We start from the raw sequence: 22,677 nt of genomic DNA, 5'->3' as shown, positions 1-22,677 counted from the left end.
TCATTTCTACATTTCTTTGATTATGTTTCATTGCATAATGTATTTTGATAAGAACAGTTCCAAATAAGTATGCATGGACTGGATAAACAGGATTTGGGATTTGTTTTAATCTGGATAAGAATCTTGACTCCGTAGAATAAGCATAATTTAAATCATATCCCTGTGGTACACACTGGCAAAGTTAAATTACAAAAAAAAAATATTTACTGTGTATATTGTTTCATGAAAGATGTCACTAGTCCCAAAGATTCAAAGATATTTTTATTTTTCAGACTATCCTGTTCTGTTTTTCCTAAAATCTCTTTGCCTTCTTTTCCCCCTTTCATTCTGATGTTATCAGTCCAGCACTGATAACAGCATGCCTGTGATGCTTACCCTAAAAAGATGACATATTTAGTGTTTGAGATCCTTTTTTAAGTTATGCATGTATTTTTTACAATCCCCCCTCCTTTCTTTCCATGGATTTTCTGTGCATCTGAATAGCTTTACTGATTTATTTCACCTTTAAAAGGAGTTCAAAGTAAATAAGTGGGACAAGCTTTGGAAAGTGTTTAGCCAAATGTACATGTTAATTGAAATTTTGGATGTGGGGTAGATGCCATTTTATTATGGGTTTTACCCAGTACCATGAGAGAGCAAATAAAATTTTTTATTCATACATTTATCAAACCTTCTCCTGCAAGCATCCAAGCAAATGGTTGATTTTACACTTGTGATAAGTTATCTTGGCCACAGTGATCATGCAAGTCCAGCAGAGCACACACCTAATTTGAAGGTTCAGACCCAGCATTGCTACTGTATCAAAAAAAGGGCAGGTTCGCCGTTGCTTTGGTAAGCCTTTTTTTGTGAGAAATTGGCCACTGATCACTGGATAATGCTACTACATTTGTTATTGTTGCTTTTCCTCCTGCTGTGATCACTTCTTATGATGAAAACAATTCTATCAATAGAACTATTGCCAGTAGTACTTTGAACCAGAGAATTAGAAAAGTAAATTAAAATTTAAAAAATAGCAAGGAGGAGTTCCTTATATTATCAGAGGGGTAATCCAAATTAGAAGTGTTTGGAACAAAAACTAGTAGTAATTGGTTAAACAGAGGGAATATATAATCATGGTGGACAGTAGTACTGCTATTTGTCTATATGTCATAATGGAAATCATAAGACATATAAGCCTATCAGAAAGTACCTCGGATATGATTAGCTGTAAAATTGTTCTTTCATTTTCTATAACAAGACCACTTAAAAAACATGAATGCCTACGTGTAATGGAGTTACAGAAAAGAAGATCTCATTGAAAAAAGCACAGACTTTCAAGAATGTCAATCCATTTGCAAAGCGATCCTTTATCAGTTTCTCACTGCGTTATATTTTGTGATCTAACATCTCAAAAAGAAGAGCAATTAACAATTTTCCAGCTATCATTACATTTTTGGAACGACATGGATCTGGTCAGCTTCCAGCTTCTATAGACCTTAAACTTTCTGTTGATGAAGGAGTCAACAGTCTAAGAAACGGAAATGATTTTCTGTCCTCTCATTCAGCGGAGTATCATATCTCCTAGATCACCTTTCAGATGTATACAGAAACTGTAAGATTATAGACGAAGAATGATCCACTGCAGCTCCAGTAATTTCAACATTAAAATGTGTCATGGCAATGACTAAAAGCGAAAGATCGTAATTCTTGATAAGGTGGTTAGATTTCAAATCTCATTGGAAGGTGAATTAGCTCATCATCACACGTTACTTTGCTTTTCTCTCAACTGTTGTAAGGACCTCCTTCATATCCTGCAAAAAAAATAAAATAAAAAAAAGATATCTGACTCTGCAATATTTTCCGGTATGAAGAAGAGGGAACGTCAGAAATAATCCTTATTCTATGTGGAGCCCAAGAACTGTTGGAGCAGAATTATTGCCACTTGGGACCTTGTTCATTCTTTTCTAAATGGTGAAAGCCCTTGGAAATGTTTTGGCCTTCTGCTTATGGAAATATTGAGTTTCTGTACTTAACTATCACAGAAATAGTAAATTCTAAATACTTTCTAGAAATAGAAGTAGGTTGAATTACAGAAATGTTTAGCCTACATGAAGATATTAAAATCTGAGAGTCAAATATTTGAGACAGAACTAAATCCTGCATTACCCTTTCAATCAGAGGGAACAACTACTGGAGGACAGCGATCCTAATTCAAAATCTATGCAGCGTGATTTTTGCAGCTAAAGAGTCTCAGATTAGTGCTAAAATTAGGTGGCAGAAAGACAAAAAATAAAGACATAGGTTATTTCACCAAATATATGAATTACTATTAATTAATTTCACTCATTCTTGCAGAACAAAGACAGACAAAACATTATTTTTTAATATATATCCCCACTAGAGTGAACCCTCCAAGGCATGGGGTTTGCTCCCCGTAATCACTTCAAAATTTATTATTCAAATAGTTCAAGAACTTTATTCAGCATTTAGTGATGCTAATGCAAACATATCCTGAGATCTATATTCTGTAGATGAGATCCAGATAGAGATTAAGTATGCGTAGTCTATGACACAAAGTTTATTTATTGCTGCCTCTTTGTACCTTCAGCTGCTCGATTTTTTTGCTGGGTTAGTTTTTGCTTGGATCAATTTCTCAAACCATTTCACAAGGAAAGATCAAGGCAGGGCAGGAATAAACAGATAAGGTGGGGAAGGACCAGAATTCCTCTTTCATTTTATGGCAGCTTAAATTGTCAGATGAACTTGAGAGTCTATCTTTATCTTTCCCTCTATGTGCTGGATGCTCGCCACTCATAAATGAGTCTGACTGATTCTAAGACAAGAAAGTCTTCGTGAAAATGAGTTTCAACACACCCCAAAAAAACCCACAACACACAAGAGCCCTCTTGTTCTCTCTTCAACTGCTGCCTGGCATTTAATGTTTGACCCCACCTATATTTCAACAGAAAAAATGTATGACAGAAGACTATAAACAGAATTAAAGGAATATCTCTGACTGTCAGACTTTAGGGCCTGGAGCATCTCTCATACTGGGAAATGCTGAGAAAGCTGGGACTGTTCAGCCTGGAGCAGTGAAGGCTCATGCGGGATTCTCATCTATGTGAACAAATACCTGAAGGAGGGTGTAAAGAAGATGGAACCAGGTTCTTTTCAGTGACGCCCAGTGACAGAACCAGAGGCAGTGGGCACAAACTGCAACAGGAGGTTCCATCCAAACATCAGGAAACACTTTTTTACTGTGAGGATGACTGACCACTGGCACAAATTGCCCAGAGACCTTGAAAAGTCTCAGTCCTCGGAGATATTCAAAAGCCGTCTGGACATCGTCCTGGGCTACCAGCTCAAGGTAGCCCTGCTTGAGCAGGAAGGTTGGACAAGATGACCTCCAGAGGTCCCTTCCATCCTCTACCATTCTGTGATTCTGTTGGTATAGAATGTGATATTTCCATGTTTAATGACAATTATTGTAGCTAATACCGTGATTTGCTTCAGCTTGGATGCTTTCTATATATTTTCTTTGGGACAGATGTCAATACCTGTTCCAGAACTGAGGATAGAAAATCTAAAAATTGACATAAATCTTATCATTTATCCAAACAAAACAAAGTTATCATTGCCCCAAACATTTGCTAGTTGCCTGAGGTTAGGGCACATAGATATCTCCAATTCTGTTGTCACAAAGGTGTCTGATACATGTATGAGTGATACCTTGTTGTCACCTTCAAAAAGTGAGGTTAATGAAGCTGGGCTCCCTCTCCACTTATACAAGACCACATTCTTCAAGGCAATATGAATCACGTCCCTACTATCCTCACTAAACTTCAATCACTTATTCCACATAAAATGTTTTACTTCTTTTAAGTTGACACTTTCCTCCTCTCTATGCATGTCAAGTAGATAAACCAACATTATTTGATGTGGAATAGGTTTTATTCCAGACAGGAAAAGACGACGGAACTTGGACTTTATAACTATCAAGGAGAGACAACTGGAGCCTATGGTCACAGCATCATAACTGTTTTTCCTTCTTTTCTTCTTTTTTTTTTTTTTTTTTTTTGTGTTGGGGGGGATGGTTTAGGCTGATTTTATATCTTGTTAAATGTCTTTTTTAGAAGATCTGTATCTCTTGAATTATGCATGAGTTCTGATTCCATGAGAATGCAAGATTTTTCTCACCAGGGCCTGGTGGAATCACTATTGAGTGTAACAATAGAAATATGTCAGGAAAGACTGGAGCAATTGAAACCCAAACCTGTATTCAAATGATTTCTTCATTTTGGATTTGTAATTGAGAATAATGCTATTTAAAGATCAATTCTAACTTTATAATTTTCAAAAATTTTATTTTGAAAATGGTTTTATTTTTGCATTATCTAGTCCTGCCTTCATATAATTTCAAGATGCTGGCTGTTAGTTGTTTAGAAAAGTGTATTTTAAATGTTTCTTGTTACATTGGAGTGTGACTTAAATGTGTTTAAAGACTCCAAAAGCTCACAACAAATGAAATGAAATGCAATTTTTAGAGTTTTGTTATTTTTAAGGTAATCTCATGATTTTGAAGACTGTGTGGATGATTTTCTAAGATTTACATTGTCAGTATATGTACACATAATGTATTGTTGTTGATTGCCACATTATAAGAACATACATAATTTTCAATACAGTTGTTCCTGCTCTACACAGACAATCAAAGATATCTGTGAGAATCAGATACTTCCTTATTAACACAAGCTAAAAATTGATGAATAAGAAATATTTTCTCAAAGAAATTAAAATCTTTAGGAATGTACATGGAGGCTTGGGTTGGCAAGACTTTAGTTTGGAAACATCAAATTCTATATAGTGTCAGCTACTGGACTTGGATTAAATACCTCGCTACATACAATGTGCGCAATATGGTAAGCTCCTTTTAGTAATGTAATATATAACAATGTTTTAACAAATTTATCTTCAAATTAGCTTCGTTCTTGCATTTCTAAACTTGTGTTAGTGGAGTAATCTCCAAAACTCCATTGGAAATCAATGTTATTTGGGCATCTGTCTTCCTTCTAGACATTTGACAATTGTGGTATTAAAGAGTAAATGTTTTTCCTCTCTGACGTGTAACAACTATTTTAGAGTGTAAGCTCCATGGGGCAGGGCCTTTTTAATCACAGATATTTGAACAGAGGCTAGTATCTTTCAGATGTTATTGGCACATAAATAGCTATTAACTAACATGCAATGATTTTAGAACAGTTTCATGTTAAGTATAATTTAATTATCAAAACAATTGTTTCTTTAAAAAAATAACCAAAGTATCTTCAGAAATATAAATGAACACACATGGTCTGCATGGTTTTTGCTTAATGGTAAAGTACAATCCCTTGATAAATGAGATAAACAGAAGCTGATGTGAAAAATGAATACAATTTATTCTAAGGCTGTGCTCCTGACTTTCTAACTATTCAAATACCTTTTGGAAGTACCTCTGAATTTAAAATATATTTCCTACTTTGTAGCCTATAAAAAATGGAGCTCTTCTAAATTATATTCAGATAGACATGTAGCGAAAGAATTCATTCAAAACAGGTCTTTTTTACTCACGTTATTAGAGAAGAATTTAAAAATAAACACCTGCAATTTTTCTCCACCTGTATCATTGACCAGATGCATATGGTTACCGGTTTCTCAGTACCATTCAGTAAATAAGTTTCTACAACCCACAATGTTTTTATTTCAATATAATTACATTAAAATAAAAAGAGTAATTGGATACTAAGCTATTTCTAGTGGTGTGATAGATACTGAAAACAGAGTGGCACCATAGAATCTTTTCATTTATCATGTTTTCTTTTGCTTATTGTTGTTGAATGCTGGCTTTTTCTGAGGATATATAAATTTCATGTGGTAATGCCCTATAGCTCATAACATTTTTGTATATATTTGTGTTAAAACATTCTGCTTGTTATTTCACAGCATTGATTTCCATTAGCAATCACAGAAACATTTCAACTCAGTTAAAGGTACTAATATTTCATTTGTAAATCATAGCTTGGCTTGTGTGGACAGGAGCCTCATATCAGAAATGTGTTCATCTTCTCCGTTAGCAACGGATATGAGTTGTGAATATCTTTGTGCAATAAGAGTGAGTGCACAGACCTTTATTGTGCTGAAGTAAGAATTACTATAGCAGCAAGTGAATGCATTTTGTTTTGGGTTTTTTTCTGTGCAGGAATATTTATGTGTTTGTAGAAAAACACTGCAGAGGATAAATAGGAATGAATTAATAGACTAATAGCAAAAAGACACATTCTGTTCACATATTCATAAGACTGGTAGCATCAGTTCATGTTTTGACCTTAGAAATATGCAACAGATGATGCTGGTCCCAGGGAAAGCATATGACCCATTAACATCATTGACAGCAGATAACAGGATTTAACAGAAAGGGCGATGCATAATAACGTATCAGACCCATTCCTTAACACCGCGGGCAGAGTCACAAGGTGGACAGTACTCCCATAGACGTGAATAGCAGAAATGTTTATTGATTCTAAAAGAATCAGAGGTAATACCATCCTAGACCATTTAGAAAAGCTCACACATAATGACCATGTTGTAAGTAGCTCACTTTTTTAGTTCTAAACAAAATTAACATGTTACCATGGTACCCAAGAGGAATCCTGTGGTTCTACTTCAGGCAAACTCCCATTGTTCTGGGTAAGAGATGAGCAAGGACCATAGCAACTAACCCTGTGGTTTGCTGAACTAATCATCTGCCTATGTAAATCTGCACTACATCATTGTTTCAGTGGCACGTGTTGCTTTTTCTGATAAAAAGCTGTCTTACATTTACAAGCAGAATATATTTAACATGAAAATCCCATTAAAATACCCTCTCTCTGAAAAATATCTTATCTTGTTCAGATAGCTCTCATTTTACAAATATGATGGTTATTTCAGCAAAAACCTCTCATGTTAAATGTAGTACTTTTATAAAGGATAAAAAGGAAATAGACATATTCATCCAAACAGGTGAAATTCAGTTAAGACTCTCCCTTTAGCTGCCTTGCTTGTTATTTTACTGCAGTCATATTCAGTCATATTCCTTGATACCATTTCTTGCAATGAAAGAATTTTGTAACCACTACGTACATTAGTATGTGCATTAGTATTCACATTGTATAAGCTTTGCAGTATAGACTAAACTACACACTTGTTGACTTTTAATACTCTGACAGCTCTTAGGGCCACCTCTATTTTTATGTTACTTCTTTCTTTCTGTCCAGGAACAAAAAATTATATAAAGCAACTTTCATAGCATTCACATGAAATCCTTATGCTTGTCTTTCCAGGTCCTGAAGGGGTTTCCAGAATGCTTACAAGCTGACATTTGTCTGCACCTCAACCAAAATTTGCTTCAGAATTGCAAAGCTTTCCGGGGGGCCAGTAAAGGCTGTCTTCGAGCTTTGGCTATGAAATTTAAGACAACACACGCGCCCCCTGGGGACACTTTAGTGCACTGTGGAGATGTTCTCACTGCTCTTTACTTTGTGTCAAGAGGGTCCATTGAAATCCTTAAGAGTGACATTGTTGTAGCCATTCTTGGTAAGTAGATTACTACAAGGCATCTTAAAAGAGTCAGGGGATTGAAAAGAAATATCCATCGTTGTTCCTGAGGAAGGAAATTTGTAAATGTTTGCTTTACTGTTATTTAAAATCAAGCAGAAAAATAACTTGTTTAAGGTGCAGTCTACATTACTGCAATAATTCACGTGCACCAAGGAACCACATTCTTGGATATCTAAAATATAAAAGCAGTAGTGAGTCAGATTTATTCCTAGGTAAGTGGTAAGCTGCAAGTTGATGCAAGCAGATACCAAATTACTCCAGGTCTGATTATGCTGCAAGAACCAAAGTCAAGGATACCCTTTTCTTGAACAGTGTATGGGGATACTGAGACACATAGACCCCCTATATGCTAACTGGAGGAAAACATGTATCTACTGTAGGCATTAGGGCATTGGGGGTTTTCAGAAATGTCTGCTTCTACCCACTGAGCATATAGAAAAGGAAGAGAATAACAGATTAATTGGATCTAGGTTGATACTTAAGTGTAATAACACCAGTGTTTCCTCTATACTTCTTATTAACACATTCCTTTTGTGTTTGTATAGCATGTTTGTATAGCATGGGGAGTACAGCGTGGGGAGTTACTTGTTTTCTTTCTCAATGAACATGGCTCAGAGCAGAGTTCAGTCCAGCTGAGAGTTCACCTGCAGCTGGTGATGGCTCTTACGCGGAACCAATGAGACTTCTTCAGCTACATCAATTTTAAAAGTAAAATAATTGAAACCCTACCTAAACAAGACTACTGATTTGTTTCTCCAATTTAACATCTGGTAATAAGAATGCAAAGAATAATTGAGTAGATGAGTAAGGATTTTGCTGTATGGAAACCTACACCAGCTGTAAAATCATTCATATGTTCTCCTTTCTCTTTATCATCACTGTAGGAACTTACAGCCAGATAAGTAGCTGAAGCAAAACGTGGATAGGTAGCAATATGTTGCTATTAATCCACTTGTGGCTGATTATTCTGCTAGTACTTTGCAGGGTGGATAACCTCCCTCAGCTGCTGGCCATACTTTTTTTAATGCACCCCAGGAGACCATTTGCCTTCGTGGCCACAAGGGCACATTGCTGGCTCATGGTCAGCTTGTTGTCCACCAAGACTCCTAGGTCCCTCTCTGCAGAGCTGCTTTCCAGCAGGTTAAATGCTAACCTGTAGTGGTGCATGGGGTTATTCCTCCCTAGGTGCAGGACCCTACACTTGCCTTTGTTGGGCTTCTTTAGGTTCCTCTCTGCCCAACTTTCTAGCCTGTCTAGGTCTCTCTGTATGGCAGCACAGCCTTCTGGTGTGTCAGCCACCCCTCCCAGCTTTGTGTCGTCAGCAAACTTGCTGAGGGTACACTCTGTCCCCTCATCCAGGTCATTGATGAATATATTGAACAAGACTGGACCCAGTACTGACCCCTGGGGAACACCACTATTTGCAGGCCTCCAACTAGACTTTGTGCCACTGATCACAACCCTCTGAGCTTTGTCATTCAGCCAGTTTTCAATCTACCTCACTGTCCACTCATCTAACCCACACTTCCTAATCTTACCTATGAGGATGCTATGGGAGGCACTGTCAAAAGCCCTGCTAAAGTTGAGGTAGACGACATCCACTGCTCTCCCCTCATCTCCCCAGCCAGTCTTTCCATCATATAAGGCTATCAGATTGCTCAAGCATGATTTCCCCTTGGTGAATCCTTGGTGACCACTCACAGTAACCTTCTCTTCCTCTACATGCTTAGAGATGACATCCAGGATGAGCTGTTCCATCAGCTTTCCAGGGATGGAGGTGAGGCTGACTGGCCTGTAGTTTCTTGGGTCCTCCTTCTCGCCTGTTTTGAAGATGGCATGAAATTGGATTTCCTCCAGTCCTCAGGCACCTCTCCCACTCTCCATGATCTTTCAAAGATGATGGAGAGCTTAGCAATAACATCCGTCAGCTCCCTCGGCACTCGTGGGTGCATCCCATCGGAGCCCATGGATTTGTGGGTCTTGAGTTTGCCTAACCCAGTCCTCTGCAACCAAAGGAAAGTTCCTTTCTTCAGGCTCTCTGTCTTACCTCCAGGGTTTGGGATTCCTGAGGGCCAGCCTTAGCAATAAAGACTGAAGCAAAGAAGGCGTTCAGTAACTCTGCCTTCACTGCATCCTCCGTCACTAGGGAATCTACCTCAATCAGCAGCAGGCTCACATTTTCCCTAGTCTTCCTTTTCCTACTGATGTACTAATGTAGCCCTTCTTGTTCTTGACATCTCTTGCCAGATTTAATTCCAAGTGAGCCATAGCCTTCCTCATTGCATCTCTGCATACTCTGACAACGTTCCTATTTCTCCCAAGTGGCCAGTCTCTTTTTCCACATTCTGTAAACTTCCTTCTTCCACTTGAGTTTTTCCAGAAGCTCCTTGCTTATTCATGTAGGTCTCCTGCCTCCTTTGCCTGATTTCTTACTTATAGGGATACACCGATGTTGAGCTTGGAGGAAATGGTGCTTGAATATTAACCAGCTCTCTTGCATCCCTCTTCCTTCTAGAGCCTTAGCCCATGCAATTCCTTCAAGTAGGTCTTCGAAGATGCCAAAGGCAGCTCTCCTGAAGTCCAGGGTTGTAATTCTACTTTTTGCCCTGCTTCTTCCATACGGGATCCTGAACTCCACCATCTCATGGTCACTGCAGCCACGGCTACCTCCAACCTTCACATCCCTAACTATCTTTGTCAGCACAAGGTCCAGCAGTGCACCTCTTCTCATTGATTCCTCCACCACCTGTGTCAAAAAGTTATCAGTGCTCTGCAGAAATGTGTGCACCTGGCTGTGTTGCCTTTCCAGCAAATATCAGGGTGGTTGATGTCCCCCATGAGAACCAGGGCCTATGATCATAAGGCTACTTTCAGCTGTCTGTAGAAGGCCTCATCAACTTCCTCTTCCTGATCCAGTGGTCTGTAGTGAACACCCACAACAGTGTTACCCGTATTTCTTGCCCATAAGCTCTCAACACCTTCATCCACCCCTAGGTAGAGCTCAATACATTCCAGCTGCTCTCTTATGTAAAGAGCAACTCCACCACCTCACCCCACCGGCCTATCTTTCCTAAAAAGTACATAGCCATCCATGACAGCATTCCAGTCATGCGAGCTATGCTACCATGTCTCTGTAATTGCAATGAGATCACGTCCCTGCGACCGCACACAGATCTCCAGTTCTTCCTGCTGTGTGTGTTGGTGTACAGGCATTTCAGAGAAGTAATCGAGCATGCAGGTTTCCCTGGATGGGATTCACAACCAAGTAAAACTGACAAGTTTATGAGCTCATTAATTTCTTCCTGGACCATATATGCAGACAGGTTGAGTTTTGCATGTTATGCACATCAGATCCCTGTGCTCTCACACTGCAGCAGGAACCCAGGTATTTGCAGGGCAATACCACTGTATCTCTTCCAACCTACAGCTCCTCACACCAGGGGCACAGTCTAGAGCCCCACTCTCCCAGGGAGCAGTGGTCCAGCCAGAAAGAGAGACAGTTCTGCACAACTGTAGCCAAAAGGAACTTCTCTGCGGGCACACAACTGTTGCACAATCCATGAGGCTACAGCCTGCCTGATACCTGGCTCCAGTCAGTGTGTCTGTTGTATCTTGAAAAATCATCAAAAAAAAAATAAATAGAAAATGATACAACTGAAAATCACTCTTCAGTGAAATCACACAGAAATCTAACAAAGACTATCAATATTTAATCAAACATTTTTAGTTAATTCCTCTTTCTGAAAAACCTACGCACAGAAACAGACATAAAAAATATTCAATGCTTTGTCCTCTGGGGTTGAAAAGACTTCAGTCCAATGGAGGTAGCACGGATGAAGTTTCCACCATTAACAAGTATTGAAAATTCATCACAGAAATCAAAGAGTTCTGAGAAATGTTGGGTTTATGCCCCAGTTTTCCTCAGCTCATCAGCACTGTTTGATGCTGTTGAGTAAGGTCTGATCAGTACTGACCTGACAACAGTAATTCTGTACCGAATCCTTAGAAAATACAATGGCTGTGGACCTCATAGAATCTACCACTTCTTCCAGTTTTGCAGACAAGATATAAAAATACTGTGACCATGTCAGTAGTCACATTGCAGAGAAGGGATTATGTGCTTTGCGTAGGGACCTCTGCATTCATAAGCAGGCCAGAAGCACTATTAGATTATATTGGCTCTGTTATATCACTGACTCCTGTTACATTTCATACCTTTAACTCTGTTCTGTCTAATGAACTGTGTTTGATGAAAGAAAAGCAATGGGTTTTGATCTGAAGACATAACGAGATGAAAAACTGATCACTTTTCTTGGCAGTTTATTTCCATAGTTAATAATTTTTATTCATAAAAATGTCTGTTTTATTTGCAGTATAAAATTATCTTCCTTCAGTTTCTTTTCATTGATTCTTACTATGCTTTCCTTATTATATTCTAGAGGCATTTAGTACCAAGTAATTTTTCCACCTTATAAAGATATATGCAATATAATCAGATTACTTCTTAATCTTCCTGTTGATAAGCTAAAAAGACTGTGCTCTTTAAGATCGTCACTGTAAATCAGCCCTTCAATTATTATTTGCATCTTTTAGCTCCCCCAGCTGAAAGCTGCTCACTCAGTTTTCAGCTTCCTTTTTAGAAAATGGAGAAACCAGAACTACTTGTAGTAACCTAATATAAAAGCCACAAATGTTTAACAGAGAGGCAAAATCACCCCTGTATTCTTTTTTACCAGTCTACTGTTTCTCAGTTGCTATGAGCACTATTCTTTTCCACAAGTGTTTTCCTAGTTCCCCCCAGTCTCCATTTTGCAGGTAAGCCCTGCAACCCCTAGTTTAGAGCATGTTTTCATGGGTCTATGGCTGTGGTTGTTCTGCATTGATGGTTAGGCACAGATTTGGGGAAAATAAGCAATTAAATGGAGACGAAAATTTTAGCAAACAGGTGCCATGAATGTGTCAACATTGATTGAAAGAATTGTAATAGCATCAAAACAGAGGCAGCTATGTTCAAAGAGCTTCCTCAAAACAGCTTCTGCATCTTGAAAGTCTTGTATTCCCCCTGAAAAATATAAAAACTAAGTCATTTTCTGCTAAAATGTATTCCAAGTATGGTCTGTTTCTTCATGTAATTCTTAAAAAAATGAGATTCCAGGCCAGACAGGTCCTGAACTCTACCAAACAACAGAAATGACATCTGTGTCATCATAACAATATGATTTAAATCAGCAAAAAGTGTTTTAAAAAGACAATAACCTGCTCTAGTCATGCTGTTTTGATGGAACTGAAGAAAAAATATGATGAAACTAGATTTTCCTTTTACTTAGTCCAGTTATATGCCTATGTAATTTCATTGATTTAAATAATTTTACTTTTAATGTTTAATAGAAATACTTTTGATTTATAACAACATATGCACAATGGTAATCTGATTGTATCACTTCATGTAAAATCAAGTATTCTACAGCATTATCATAAAGAAATACATCATTCAATTTAATGGCTTATTCATGTTTTAAATAATAATCTCCATCTAATTTTCTTTCTGCAGGGAAAAATGATATTTTTGGAGAGATGGTACATCTTTATGCAAAACCAGGAAAGTCAAATGCAGATGTGAGAGCTTTAACTTACTGTGACTTACATAAGATCCAGCGAGAAGATCTACTAGAAGTTTTGGATATGTACCCTGAATTTTCTGATCTCTTCCTCACCAATCTAGAACTGACTTTTAATCTGAGAGACGAAACTGCAAAGGTACATGCAATGAGTTATTTTTTTTCTTAATGTTGGGCCAAATTTACCTCACAGTAACAAAGCTTGAAAATATAAATTGAAAACCCAAAGTTAGCAAAATTAAAAGCTAAAAGCCTGAGGCAAAATCCTATTTTAAAAAAATATACTCACCTGATTGCTCCTACTGAAGTCAGTTAAACTCAGCAGAAGCCAATGAAGTGATTCAGATGATGTTAATCTAACAGGATTTTGTTCTATATTTAAATAGTATTAAAGTTTCAGCCAGGGGGATTTTGGATATTTTGTTAAAGCCATGGAAAATATGGGGTTTTTTCAGATTACTATAGCCTGGGTCACCACAAGGGGAACTTTTGACACTAAATATAATTGTACAGCCATAAAATAAAGATAAATCAGATTATCTGGATTCATTCTGTGTCTAAAAATAGAAAATATTTAATTGCCTTTCAAACATGAATTGTTAATTCTCTTATCTTGGAGTGCACCCTACCTCCTAAGAGACTAAAAGCATACAAGGGGCTTCTCAAATTTCACTCAGTCTTCAGATTTGCAGGGATTTCTTGGTCTCTTTTTCCCCACAGTGTCTGCCCTGAGCGTCCCTTTTGCACAGATTGCATCTTCAGGAAAGTAGAAAAATTACCAATGTTTCCTCATTTTGGACTGCCGGGGTCAGTCTGAATTGGGAAAGAAAAGAGAGGTTTGGCCGGAAGGGGAGAGGGGAAAGGCTATTGCCCAGCTCGTGCTACTGGGGCTAAAGATTTCCCTGGAAGGTTGCAGGGTACACTAACACTGGCCACCAAACGTGAACTACATTGCCCACATAATGACTAGTTTACATTTCACAGTTTCTGATAATACCGTTTTGTAGCTTAAGACTATACTTTTAAGGAAAAACAGAAGTTCAGTGAGAAGGAATTAACACCATTTGGCCTCAAAGGCCTTCTGAGAAAAAAGGAGACAAAGAACACTGAGTTTTGGGTTGTAAACGATAGGGTCATCTTTGCTAATCACATGTGGATCTTTAGTTTAAAAAATTAAAACAAATATAACTTCCGACAAGAAATGTCACTTCTTTTTATGCTGAGCCCTTTTTTTTAATAAAAGATCATTTTGAAAATAAAAGAACAATTCTATCTTTATTTTAAAAGTCATCCTTTTGTGTTTATTGAAAAGGTCATCATTATTAATTACATGTGAAATGCAATACAGTAAACTTCAGTGATAAATTTAAGTTAAAACTGAAAGTCCACATATTTGAAAAATTCCTTGAGGATAAATTCACATTAACGATTTTAGTCTGAGCAATTATTTCCTGCAATTACATTGTCATCAATGTTTTATCATTATTTTTTCTTTAGATCTGAGAAAATTGAAATAAAATTCCATCTTCTGTGTTGTGGTGTAGAATATGCAAAGAAAGTTCTCACTGCTCATATTCCTTAGAAATGTTCCAGCCGTTACTTCTTACTGCTGTACCAGCCACTAAGAAAAAATGTCCAGTCTTCACAGTGACAGGGAAGGGAGGACAGGCTCACCCATGCCTCTGAGCTTGCAAAATCACTGTTTTCTCTAGCAATTCCACTTGCTTTCCACTGTCTATTGCAATCCAGAAAATCATCCTCCAAAAGAAGTGATGAGTACATCCTGACCTTCAAAACATCACTCAGATCCAGATTTGTTATCTGAATAATAGGTGCTTCTGCCTCAACTTTTGCTCCTGTCCTATTTATGTAAAAGTGCCTTTTTCTTCCTGCAGTTATTCTACCAGTGGGCCACCACTGAAGCACCTTACCCACCAGGTTTACAATGAAGGGAATAGAGAAAGATGTAAACACTTCCCACTTCTTTCCCTCTGCCCTTCTCCCACATGCAAATCTGCTTACTTGAGTGGTATGGGAAACCTCACTGCTCACTAGCACAGGGAAGGGAAGTAGGCTGAAGCCAATGCCATGGGTATGTACACAAAGAGCATATCTGGTGTTATATTTGCTTATTTGTAAATTTCTCAGTTTTAAATGAGTAGAACGAAGAGTTAAATGCATCTTGTATTTATTATGGCAAAAAAGCACATCTGTCTGTAAGATGGATAGAAAAAGACAACATTGTGTTCTGCAATGGAAATGAGTATCTGAATGAACTGAATCCGCTAGGGAGGAAGGGAGGGTCTAGAGAGATAAAATTATGAGGGGTAAAGTGTCTGGTGTTTGTCAGCCTTATATTTACTGTTGTAAAATGTAACCTTTATAATCATTACCATGTAGTTAAATATAAATCTAGTTACAATCAGTTACCACATTACTTATTGCAATAGTATACATTCTCTGTTAGAGGTTATTTAATTTTTTTTCATTAATTTTTCTAAGATTATTTGAACCACATCTGTGCAAGTTCAGGAAGCTAATAACACATGAACACAGGTCTTTCTATGTAAACTTATTATCAGGATACTTTTGTTTCACCATCAGTGAAACACCATGTCTGTGTTCACCACCAGTGAAACACCACCATGGTGACTGTTGGTTTTGCTCAACCTGCATGAACTTTTTAATGTTAGCAATGAGCAATACCATTAGCTGGGGATGGAGAGGTTGACGCAGACTGACTTGTGTAATATTGCCTTTCTTAAAGCTTGAACATGATTAACAGTCAATCACCTATTGAAAAACTACTCTCTTTAGATGGGACTAATCTGTCATTATGTTTCATATTTCATTAATCAAGTCCGACCTCGTAATAAGATCACAAACTACTAATGATACGGATGGAGATAACTGCAAACTACGAAGACGGAAATTGTCCTTTCAAAGTGAAATAGAGAAAGGTAATTAACTTCATTTCTTACATTAGACAGCACTGCTTCATTATTCATTGGTATTTCACTTGGTAATGCTGGGTACATTAGGGTCCCATGTTGGCTGTTACTGTAACAGCTCTTGAGAATCCAGCTGAGCAGCAAAAACACTCGGTGCACTGTCCCCTATATGGTTATATATAAACTAGAGGATATAAGTTTCACCCTTCCATGACTTCACACCTATCAGTGCAGACCTGTTTAAACACTAAGCTACCTTATTGCCTTTGAGATATACATATATATATATATGTATATTATCTCTAAACAATATCTATTTTCTGAGATACCATGTTTTAAACTGTTCAGAGAAGTTAGTCTATTATATTATTTATTAGCAGCATTGATTTTATTTCCTCAGCAAAGTGCTTTGTTCAACTTGATGCTAGGTAGTGTTTCTCCCTGGAATTACAATATTTTGTTTTCAGGACACAGTGGATTCATCTTAGTCAGATTTTGATGCATATGGTAATGTATAAATGGTTGTCCTGGCAAGAGTTCAGGTAACATTTTCTGTGCTTACGTTCACCTTAGAGGCTTTTGGGAGTAATCCTAATGAAGGAAAATTCAGTGAATTATTTAACTATGTCACCAGTATTCAGTACTGCTAAGTACCAGGAACTGTAGATAGTAGCTGGGGTCAGACAGCAACAGTCATGAAGACAGCTAAACTGATATTCACAGGATTTTCATTTTTATATAGGGAAAGTACAATTCCTTGAGTAACATTACATGTTCGTGGTCCAGTGGTTTGTCTGACAAATCAGTTTCTGGTATGCTTGTCTTTCACACTCCACAGTTAAACCCCAATCCTAAATGCAGCATAATGCCAATTTTAGAGTTGCAGAGTAGCTGATAATAAATGTGAGCACTTTAAACATACATAGCAGGTATAATGCTTGATGAAGGAAGACTTTAATCCAGACTGTGGCTACTCAGAACAATGACATTGCCGTTCGATCAAAGAAGCGTCTTTAGGGCAGGAAGCCAAGACTGACAACAAATCTGTCAGGAAAATGTCCCCATGAAATATTCAATCTGCTCTTCACAAAGAATCTGTTGACAGAGGTGCTTTGCCTGAATAACCTTCACATTTCTTATGAGAAAACATATGCTGCCACCTAAACAAGATGGAAGTAATCTTTCATGTTGTGCCTGCTGCAGAATTACAAATAGGATCCTCAGGTGTCAGTGTGGTACCAAGACCCCTAGACTTTTATGGTTCTTGCCCAGTAGATTACACTGAACATCCTCTTGGAGATATTTATTTGCATTACTTCTGAAAGAATATAATTTTCCACAGTTCTTTCTTTGAAAAAATCTTGTACCATTGGGGAAGAAGAGAAAAGATTGGCAACAAGCTCCCCAGTCCTGGTAATGACTATACGGTACCTGGTAATGTCTGAGTTAGACAGAAGTGTGGTACATTGGAAGTCCATCTGACAAGAAGATGCAATCATAAGAGTCCTTTGCCAGGAACTGAGTATAGTTTTGGCCCACTGGCTTACCGCCCCTCTCTGATCCCTGTTCACATTCTCTGTATGTTGCCATAGCTGCAGCAGACACCTCATAGTCACAGACCTTCAGTGTCACTTTTATGTGACCCATCCTACATCCTATATGAGGTTGTAAAGTATTAGAGGTTACTACTGGCTTGTAAAGTAATATTCTGTTGATTTCAACACTTTACATATAGGAGGGAGTGGCATCATATTTTGATCTAGCATAGTTAGTCTATAACGATAAATATTTGGGGATGATCCTGCAGAGTGCCTCAGAAGAACTGGAGTAGAGAAGACAGAGTTCCTGAACACACAGCTGGCAACCACATTTCTGGTCAAAATATGCTTACAGATAAAAAATACGTGTTGTATGATGACTTTTAACATTAAAGTAGTTTAGTTCCTTCTAAACTCGTATGTCTCTCTATCTCTCCTCCTCCTTTCCTTGGAGTGAGTGGTGCGGGGAGAGCATGTCATCCATCATTGGCCAATCCAGCCTAAACCACAACAATCATATTTTGATTTCAGGACTACACTTGGAACAGGATAGAGACACTCAGTATTCTCACTTTTATATTTTGATATTTCACATTGCACTAAATTTTTATTGATTTTCAATTATTTGGAGGGGTTGGGGGTGCGCGCTCATGAAACGGCCTTCTTGCTGGCATTCTTTACTTTCAGCTGTTGACCTACTAGTATGTTATGCAGCTTGAAATTTTATTGTTTCCATCTTTAGTGTGATCATCAGCAATTTTCTCCCTTTTGGAGTGCTAAAAATGGGATTGTGTTAGCTCAGCCTTTAGTTCACGCTAGCCTGATTTGGACCTTGTTGCCATGGTAACTCTTCCTGCACAAGTTTTATCAGAGGTTAAACAAAATCAACACAGCTCTCTGTTATGCATCTGCAGCTAGTACCACTACTTTTCCAATTCCACGCAAGACCTTCTCATTCCACCTATACATATTTCCACCATTTCTTGCCTGTGTCAACAAAAATTGATCTTAGCTAGTACATTGGGCTCTGCCATAATGTGATTTTAAAGGCTACAAGGCTACTTGTACCAGAAGGTACAAGGACCAGCTTGTTCTGTGGTCTGCATAAAGGGCTGCAATACTATGAGAGGTCCCCTGCAAAAATTAACACACACACTACATAGCAGCTTATTCTTGCCCTCACCCAAAATAAATTCATTGCAGGTCTTTCGGAATAATGGATGATATTCCTTGCACAGGTGCAGGTGCAGCCTTAGCCAGTTGCCATAGATGCTTGACAGTCAGCCAAGAAACTCTCCATGACTGCTTAAAATAAGCAGTATTCTTGCCTGGCAGTTCCAAACAAAGCTCTCAGCTGGGTTGGCAAGTTAGCCTCCTGCTAAAAACCAAGGGACAACGAGCTGTTCCATCTACATTCAGTTGTCTCTTTCAGCAGTGCAGAATACAATCCTTTCTTGCTCATTTCTCATTTTCCTCTAGTAGTTCTGTGGGAGTTAGCTAATTTCAAGGGAAATACATAGGGGCAAGATGTTTCTTTTGCTTTGCTAGTTCTGAGTGAAGATCTATTATCCCATGCTGAATGGGGCACCACTGGAGTTGATTACATCAATATGAAATCCAAACATACAGGTGAAAAATGCAAAAGTTACAGGCAGAGTGTAAGTAAATTCACTGAGAGCTTGAAAACTTGAGGCTTTGAAAAGACTTTTCTAGAGTTCAAGCATTATTACTTTTGCCAGCGTCTTGTTTAACTTTTTTGTTAATGTTGGCTCTAAAATCTTAACCTTCTTGGGACTGTTCCAGTGTCCAATTATTCTCATTAAAAGATATTCTTTGCATTTAACTTTAACTCATGTAGCTGAAGGCTATCAAAATTCTAGACCTGTTCTGGGCGCTCCCACATAATTTTCTAAGGCCTAGAAGCAATCAAGTATGAAATCCTTTCCATGCAGAAAACTGATTTTAGGCTAAAACCGCACTTATTACACAGCCAAATCATAGCCACCTTTTGTTCTTTTGACAGGGCATATAAAATCTTTCCATAATATCCAGGGTAATTAAAATACTGCATAAATAAATCAACATGGACATACTAACTGGGAATGTAAAGATGATCTCACTGAAATAAATCCTTATTCTGGATTTTTAGCTGTGATCCAAAACCAAGAACATATCCCATGGACTCTAGCGGAGAGGATGACAAGAACTCCAGTGGAGTTATGTTGTTAAATTAGTAACTAGAGAATCAGGTAGCTAGCGATACTTAATCTTTAACTTTTGTCACCTCACCCAGGGAACTCATAACAAGGAATTTTTATTTCCATGGATGTGATTTTAAAAGGACACAAAAGAAAATTTTTACAAAATCTTGTTACACAATTATCGTAGGTACTTGCCCATGTTGACACAGGCTGTAACAATCAAGTGGGATATAAAACACATTTTGCAGTGTTTCATTTTTAGCATATTGTTAACTAAGTAGACCTATATAGTACTTAATTTTAATTTGAAGGGTTATGCTTCTTGAACAGAATTTTCCAAAAGTATCTACTGATCTATTGGCAAAGTAAGCACAGAAACCAGAGCTCTAATAAACTTCTAATTAAATCTTGATTAGTATAGCTACCTTAAGCGTGCAGTGCTTGTAGGTACTATCCAGGCTAAAAACCCAAACCATATTAACATAGCTTTATTACACAAAGTATCCAGAGGCCATGGCTGGCAATATAGAAGACTAGGAAATCTTTCAGGAATTGATTCTTCTGCCTAAAAGTGTGAGGTGAAGCAGTACCAAGAGAATGGGGAAACACCCTCCTGTCCCTGCTTTCTCCCATTCTTGTCCCCTTCCCCCAGCTTGCTTATTTAAATGCTTACTTTATGAACAGATGACTCAGCCAAGCACTGTGCTGTGTCCCCAGCAAGAAAGTAGGGTAAGAATCTGGACAAATATTGAAGCTCTTACTTAACTGTGTTAAACTGTTAGTATTATGCTGATGAAGTTTGCTTGGGCTTAATTAGAAAAAGAGTTTCTAACATTCGGCCACAGTGTCAGGTGGTTAAATGACCAGGAAACAGCTACTATCTTGGCAGGCAGCATATGGCTTGAAACAAGACCTCACGTCCCCAGAACCTTACTTTCAGCATGAAACCCCTAACAAAAAGTATGTGGTCATCAGAGAGTCCATCACTGCAGTTTTCAATCTGCTCCTATTATTGTTATTGTTACTGCTGTTACCACAGTGCCTAGGAGCCACCTCGGGGAGCTTTCAAGAAGAGTCTTGTTTCCAGGAGTTGCTCACAGAGAGGCTGTTTCCAGAGGCCAAATCTGATCCAAATGTTGTATAGTCCCACATATCCACAGCCATCCTTTGAAAAAAAGTAATAATAGTACTACAGTGAAAGCTGAATTTCTTGTAAGAGAGAAGAGAATTCTAAACTTGATAAGAGGACTGCTTTGGCCTTTACCCTGAATCCCTTCTGAGGTGCATGTTTATAATTCTTTGTTTCTGATTTTTTAAATATAGTATTACTTCCTGAAGTATAAATGAAGAATTATCCTTCCATTATTATGGGATTAGCATTAAAGTTGATACAAAGCCAGACAGAGCAAAGAAAATTCAGAGATAAGGCTGTCACTCTGTCCCTAACTTATCTTATTGTACTAAAAATGGCACAAAAGAATAAATGAAGGATTGCATACTCATTCCAACTTCGAAATTCTTGGCTTTTTAAATGTGTCTCAAATTCAGTTATTCAAAATTAACTCCTTTCTTAGTTGATTTTAAAAAAGGAATATGGATCTTATGGAAAAGTTACACGGTCTTTAGTTCAGGATGGTGGGGGGAGGTTTCAGTATCTTTGCTGTTCCCTATTTCCAGAATCATTCAAGCCTTTGTAGCTCAGAGAGGAAACACAGCAAAGGACACATTAACTTACCAAACTGTCACAAGCAGCACTGAGACAGAACGGCTCTCTCCAGTACAGTTCATTTCCTCCACCATCACTATCCAACCGACTGGAACCTTCCAGCAAAATTGCCAGGACTTGCTATAATGATGGAATTTCACTAGTTTGTATCTTTAGGTTCCCCAGTGAAGATTTAGAAGCTCCCAAATTATGAATGAAATTGTAATTAAAGGAATCCTCTATCTGTTAAAAACAGTCACAGAAAAATAAGAACTTTAAACATTTTTACTACTGAAAGGAAAAAATGTTTTAACTTTCCTAAAATACCACCAGTAACTAACCTAACTTTTCCTAGGAATAGGAATCTTCCTGCATCAGTTTCTAGACAGACATCATTTTTCCTGGTGTTAGTCAAATACCACACACATATCTGACAGTACATTTTTTAAGTAGGGGGTCCTAAAGATAGGTGGCAAATTTGAAGGGAAATGTAATAAGTAGAAGTAAGGAGGAAGAAGGAAAACAAACGTGTGCTGAACAATATAAGGACTGTCAGGAGCCGTTGTAAGTCTTTGGCACTGTTTCAAATTTTGAGGTCTGGCAGGTCTACAGACACCTACAGTAATGGATAACACAAATCCAAGTGCCTGGTGGAACTTTAGATAAATTCTTTCTGCCAGCTAAAAGAAATGTCTCAAGAAATGTGTGCGCACCATTGAGAACTCTTGTCTCTGCCATGTTCTGAAAATGGCCAAGCTTTGATATAACTCTATCTGTTTCAAAAGAGCATTTTTAAGACAAAAATCTCTGATGGAAAGAATCTATTTTCACTTGTTCTTTCTTTCACCTGAGTTCTGCTGGGTATTATGCTGTAGAAGGGCATAACTGTATATGATGTTCACAGAAGGAAAAATTGTAGTAATACAGACAGTGCTCATCTTACCATAAAAATCTGGCACTTAACTTACATAAATGAAATTGTTAATGAATATGTGATGACTTCAGTGTTCACTACATTGCACTTTTTTATTTCTAAAATTTATAATCCAG

The 22,677-nt window shown here is 37.8% G+C and overlaps 1 protein-coding gene across 1 annotated transcript in view; it reads left to right on the top strand.

Moving 5' to 3' along the window:
• Nucleotides 1-22,677, top strand: part of KCNH7 (potassium voltage-gated channel subfamily H member 7) — a 237,852-nt gene that overhangs the window by 197,697 nt on the left and 17,478 nt on the right. Inside the window, exons 10-12 of the mRNA XM_054209833.1 lie at nucleotides 7,338-7,590; nucleotides 13,166-13,371; nucleotides 16,093-16,192. Of these exons, the coding sequence (XP_054065808.1) occupies nucleotides 7,338-7,590; nucleotides 13,166-13,371; nucleotides 16,093-16,192 (559 nt within the window). The remainder of the gene's footprint in view (nucleotides 1-7,337; nucleotides 7,591-13,165; nucleotides 13,372-16,092; nucleotides 16,193-22,677) is intronic.

Source organism: Rissa tridactyla, chromosome 7, assembly GCF_028500815.1.
Source record: "Rissa tridactyla isolate bRisTri1 chromosome 7, bRisTri1.patW.cur.20221130, whole genome shotgun sequence".
Lineage (NCBI taxonomy): Eukaryota > Metazoa > Chordata > Aves > Charadriiformes > Laridae > Rissa > Rissa tridactyla.
The sequence above is the reverse complement of the archived record's forward strand: the minus strand, read 5'-3'. Positions and strand labels throughout refer to the sequence as shown.